This window comes from Haliaeetus leucocephalus, unplaced genomic scaffold (genome assembly GCF_000737465.1).
Source record: "Haliaeetus leucocephalus isolate CR32 unplaced genomic scaffold, Haliaeetus_leucocephalus-4.0 Scaffold162, whole genome shotgun sequence".
Taxonomy (NCBI): domain Eukaryota; kingdom Metazoa; phylum Chordata; class Aves; order Accipitriformes; family Accipitridae; genus Haliaeetus; species Haliaeetus leucocephalus.
The window spans coordinates 14,822,511-14,827,112 of NW_010972598.1; the positions used below are offsets into that span (position 1 = coordinate 14,822,511).

The 4,602-nt window shown below is 65.9% G+C and overlaps 1 protein-coding gene across 1 annotated transcript in view; it reads right to left on the reverse strand.

The window, feature by feature from the left end:
• The window catches only part of FER1L5 (fer-1-like family member 5), a 13,785-nt gene extending 10,024 nt beyond the window's left edge, over positions 1 to 3,761 (reverse strand). Inside the window, exons 1-20 of the mRNA XM_010563021.1 lie at positions 3,677 to 3,761; positions 3,383 to 3,438; positions 3,204 to 3,295; positions 3,012 to 3,120; positions 2,776 to 2,928; positions 2,572 to 2,700; positions 2,432 to 2,494; positions 2,299 to 2,349; positions 2,194 to 2,224; positions 1,995 to 2,110; positions 1,796 to 1,907; positions 1,613 to 1,710; positions 1,466 to 1,534; positions 1,298 to 1,341; positions 1,139 to 1,215; positions 965 to 1,053; positions 760 to 873; positions 484 to 661; positions 273 to 397; positions 103 to 194 (exon numbers count right to left, since the gene is read on the reverse strand). Coding sequence (XP_010561323.1) covers positions 103 to 194; positions 273 to 397; positions 484 to 661; positions 760 to 873; positions 965 to 1,053; positions 1,139 to 1,215; positions 1,298 to 1,341; positions 1,466 to 1,534; positions 1,613 to 1,710; positions 1,796 to 1,907; positions 1,995 to 2,110; positions 2,194 to 2,224; positions 2,299 to 2,349; positions 2,432 to 2,494; positions 2,572 to 2,700; positions 2,776 to 2,928; positions 3,012 to 3,120; positions 3,204 to 3,295; positions 3,383 to 3,438; positions 3,677 to 3,761 — 1,883 coding nt within the window. The remainder of the gene's footprint in view (positions 1 to 102; positions 195 to 272; positions 398 to 483; positions 662 to 759; positions 874 to 964; positions 1,054 to 1,138; positions 1,216 to 1,297; positions 1,342 to 1,465; positions 1,535 to 1,612; positions 1,711 to 1,795; positions 1,908 to 1,994; positions 2,111 to 2,193; positions 2,225 to 2,298; positions 2,350 to 2,431; positions 2,495 to 2,571; positions 2,701 to 2,775; positions 2,929 to 3,011; positions 3,121 to 3,203; positions 3,296 to 3,382; positions 3,439 to 3,676) is intronic.
• Between the last annotated feature and the right edge of the window lie 841 nt (positions 3,762 to 4,602).

Sequence of the window (4,602 nt, forward strand, 5' to 3'; positions counted from 1 at the left end):
CCACTGCTTGGCAGGCCCAGGGGTCGTCCCCCCCCGGCAGCATCCCACCACCCATCTCTTTGAGACACCCAAGCCCCCCCACCCCAGGGACCACCCGCTCACCTGCAGTCCTGCGCCAGCTGACGCAGCAGCCTCCTGCCGATGTCCCCCCCGGCGTCCCCCCGGGCGTCCTGCAGCTCCGTCACGTTCCTCTCCTGCAAAGATGTCCCCAAACCATCCCGACCCAGAGTGGGGGGTCACATCCCACCCCGCCATCACCCATGGGTGCTCACCAATCGCCGGCACATGGCACGCAGGAGGTTTAGGGTATCCCAGCGGTGACCGGCGTCCTCCCAGGATGAGGTGACAGCTGCCACCGGCTTGTCACCGTACCACGGCAGGTAGTGATAGCGGTTGCCTGTATCCGGAGAGCACCGAGCATCCCATGGGATGCTGGAGGGGACCACCCTTGTGTGTGTGTCCCCAACACAGCATCCCGCTCACCATCGAAGAGGGGACAACCGTGTGGGGTGACGGAAGCAGCCGGCTTGCAGGTGACATCGCCCATGTCCCCGTAATTGCCGAGACTGAGCTCAAAGCGCAGGAGCTCGGGGCTGGCTGGCACCATGGTGGCCGAATAAAAGACCCCGCACAACCCGAATTGGCGGCGGGGCAAGTGGCGCTGCGGCAAAAAAACAGGTTAAAATATCCCCCCAAAATACTCAAATGGCACTTAAAAAAACAAAAGACCCCAAGGGTGACATCGCACCGTGTCCCCACCTGTGCCCGGGCGATGTCCTCAGGGGCGATGGTGTCTCGCTGGCGCCCGTCCGGGGTCCCCATGTGGGTGCTGAGCTCCAGCAGCACCCGACCCCGATAAGCCAGCCCGGTGTCCTGTAAAATTAGGGGTGGGGTGGGTTGGGGTGGCTGGGGGTGTCGTCCCCCCACCCAAATGGGTGCTGTCCCCACTCTGGAACCCACTCACAGTACTGGGTGTTCTGGCAGGATCTGGCCGGGGACCGTAGAAGGGGAGGAAGCTGGGTCCGAAGCAGGGTGAGAAGCCGGGGGTCCCCTCTGGGAGTGAAAGAGGGGGTTCAATGGGTGAAGGGGGGGGTCAGGGTGCTGGGGACCCCCCACCCAAGGGTTGGACCCTCCTCACCCTCAAGCTCGGCACCGGCAGAGGAGATTTGGGAGAGGTGGAGGGTGGCGGTGCCCAGGACTTTGCTGCTGCGGGACCTATGGGTGGACAGCGAAAGGGGTGGGGGTCCCCCCGAAACTGGCAGGGGTCCCCCAAAACCGGGGGGTGTCCCCCACTTACCCGCTGAGGATGGCCAGCTGGATCTCATCACAGATGGGGGGCAACTGTGGGGAGAAAATGACAGGGGTGTGTGGTGTTGAAATGTGGGTGCACCCCCTTTTTTGGGGTAATCCTGCTTTGGGGGGGGTGCAGGATGCGTGCCGGGACTGGGAGGGGGGGTCACCTCACCCGCAGAGGGAAGAAGAAGACCTCGTTCCACGTTGGGTTGGCGTCGGGGGGCATCACCCGGGTGCAGAGCTGCATCGGGCAGAGCCATGAGCGCCCCCAAAGCAGCATCTGGCCCCCCCCATCCCCCATCCCCTGCCTGGCACCCACCGTCCTGCCGGCAAAGGCGACCCGCACCGCTGCTGCCAGGAAGCCCCTCTTGCCGCCAGCCGGTAGCACCGAGGGAAGGCATTGCCGAGCCGGTTCTGCTGCACCGGGGATGGGGAGAGGTGGGCGGGGGGGGTCCCCCAGATCCACACCCCCCTATCTCCCAAAACCCACCCCGGTGCCCACCCTGTGGCAGGTCCTCGGCGCGGTAGACGCGGAGCTGGAGCGTGGCAGCACACGGCGGTGGCTGCAGCAGGTTGGCCTCTACGTCCTCGTCCCGCGCCGGCTCCTCCTGCTCCTTATGGGGGGATGGAAAAATGGGGACCAACCCCGCCCAGGGAATATTTTTTTGGGGGGTGGCTGGGGAAGGTGGTGGGGGGCTCACTGGCACCGGCTCGCCGGCGCGGAGGACAGCCAGGCTGACGCGGAGGTAACCCCGGGACCCGGCGTCGGGGCGATTCGGATGCTGCAGGCTCAGCCACTTCCAGCTCAAGCTGCGTCCTGGCACGGTGGGAGACCCCCGGCATCGTCACCCCGGTGTCAGCCCGGTGTCGCCGCGGTGTCACCCCAACCCTCTCGCCTACCCGGTGCGCGGTAGACGGTGCCGACGTCCAGCTGCGGGGACGGCAGAGGGGGTGAGAGAGGCCGAACCACGGCGTGACACCGCGTTCCTGAGCCACCGTCCTCACCTGGAAGACGCCGATGACGGCTTCGGCACGGGTGGCCCGTGAGTCCAGCACCTGTGATTTGGGGGGGACACGCAGCGTCAGTGGCCACCCCGCTGTCCCTGTCCCCACCAGTGCCACCGATCCCCTCCCCAACCTGGATGCGGATGGGTTCCGCCGCCAGCTGGGCGGGCATCCGGTGGAAATTTTGGCAAAACACCTAGAAAATGGGCAAAAGGGGGTGAGGGCGGGGTGAGGGGACACCGGCGGGTCCCCATGTCCCCTCCCCAGTGTCACCTCGTTGTAGTAGGGATTGTTCCCAGCTCGGATCCTGGTCCTGAAGCGGTGCTGGCCGATGAGGACCGTCACCACTGGCTTGATGTCATTGCCCTGGAGCTGGTGGCCTTCGATGATCCTCACCCGTACCTATGGCACAGGTGGTGACGTGGTGGCCAGATGGGACATCACCCCCGGGTCCCACTGTACCCATGGGTGCCATACCTGGAAATCCTCTTTCCTCCCTGCCGGGGGCTCGCCGGGGCGGTGGGCTGTTGCCGGTGACGCTGCCGGCGGTGGCACCGGTCCTTGCAGGGGGACCGTGGCGTCCCCGGCCGTGCCACGGGGGACGTAGGAGCAGCGGAGGGTGACGGTGCACTGCGAATGGATGGGTGGCACCCCAGACCGTGTCCGGCAGCACCCTAGGGTGCTGCTGGGTGGGTGCGTGGGTGGGTGCTCACCCCCGTGGCCTGTCCCCGTGGGTCCAGCAGCGGGACGTGGCTGAGGGCCAGCGGCAGCCCGGGGTTGGCCATCAACCGGTCCAGTGACACCGTGGTGGCACCCAGGTCCCTGTGGGGACGGGGGACACAGTGAGGGTGGCCACACTGGAGCGGGGGGTCCCCCCAGAGTGCCCACCCATGGGCGCTACTCACCCCCGGGGTGCTGGCTGGCCCCAGTGCCGGAGGCGCAGGGTCAGGCTGGCCGTGGGGTGCAGGGGACGCGTGCCCAGTGGCCATGCCAGCGTCTTTTTGGGGGGGGAGAGGTGACAAGGGGTCAGTGGGGTGACCCAAGTGTCCCCACGCTACCGCAGCCCACCCTGGGGTCACCTCACCTCATTCCAAGTGGGGCTGCGCTCCTCCGGCACCACCCGGGTGCTCCTGGGGACGCCTGGGGGGGGACACGGGAGGGAGGGCGGTGGTACGTCAGGGTGGGGACGTCGGGGTGCAAGGGGAAGGCTGGCACTGTCCCCATGTGTGGGGACAGCCAGCGCTGTCCCCAAACGTGGCCAGCACCATCCCATCCCATGAAGATGCCGCCCCGGTACACCAGGATGGCCGACGCCATCCCGTCCCATGGGGACGGCCACCGCGGTGTGTCCCCCCCCCCTCCCTGTACCCAGCGGTACCTCTGAAGCGGGCAGACACGTGCACACCGGGACCGGAGCCGGTGGCCCCGGGGATGTGGGCGCTGGCCACCAGCAGCCGCAGCATGGCCACATCCCTGAGCCACCGGGTGCTGTCACCGAGGCGCTGCCACCACGGCGCTGGGACGCGTTCCAGAATGGCACTGGGGGGGGGATGGGACATGGCAACAGGGACAGGGATGCTGCTGTTGGCTTGGCTTGGTGGGTGTCACCATGTCACTGCGTGCCCCTGTCACCGGGTACCTATGTCCCCGTGTCCCCATGTCACTGTGTGCCCATGTCTGTGAGCACCCGTGTCACTGTGTCCGCAGGTACCCACGTTCACGTGCACCCGTGTCTGCGTGTCATGCTGTCCCTGTGTCCCCGTGCCCATGTGTCCCTGGGTCTGCTTGTACCTGTGGCACTGTGCTCACGGGTCCCCGTGTCACCGTGTCCCCATGTCGGTGTGTCCCCATGTCCACACACCCCCATGTCCCACATCACTTGTCCCCATGCCCATGTGTCCCCGTATCCCCACATCACTGTACCCCCATACCTGTGTGTCCTTGTGTCCCCATGCCACTACATCCCCATGTCCGTGCATCTCTATGTCCCCACATCCATGTGTCCCCATGTCACTGTTTCTCCATGTCTGTCCGTCCCTGTGTCTCCACGTCACTATGTCCCCATGCCCACACGTCTGCGTGTCCATGTATGCCCATGTCACTGCATCCCCACATCCACATGCCCCCGTGTCCACATGTCCCCAGGTCACTGCAGCCCCATTTGCATGTGTCCCCATGTCCATATATATTCCCATGTCACCACATCCCCATATCCCTGCGTCCCTATGTCCCCATGTCCATACATCCCCACGTCACCGCATCCCCATGTCCCTGTGTCCCGATGTCCCGATGTCCCCATGTCCA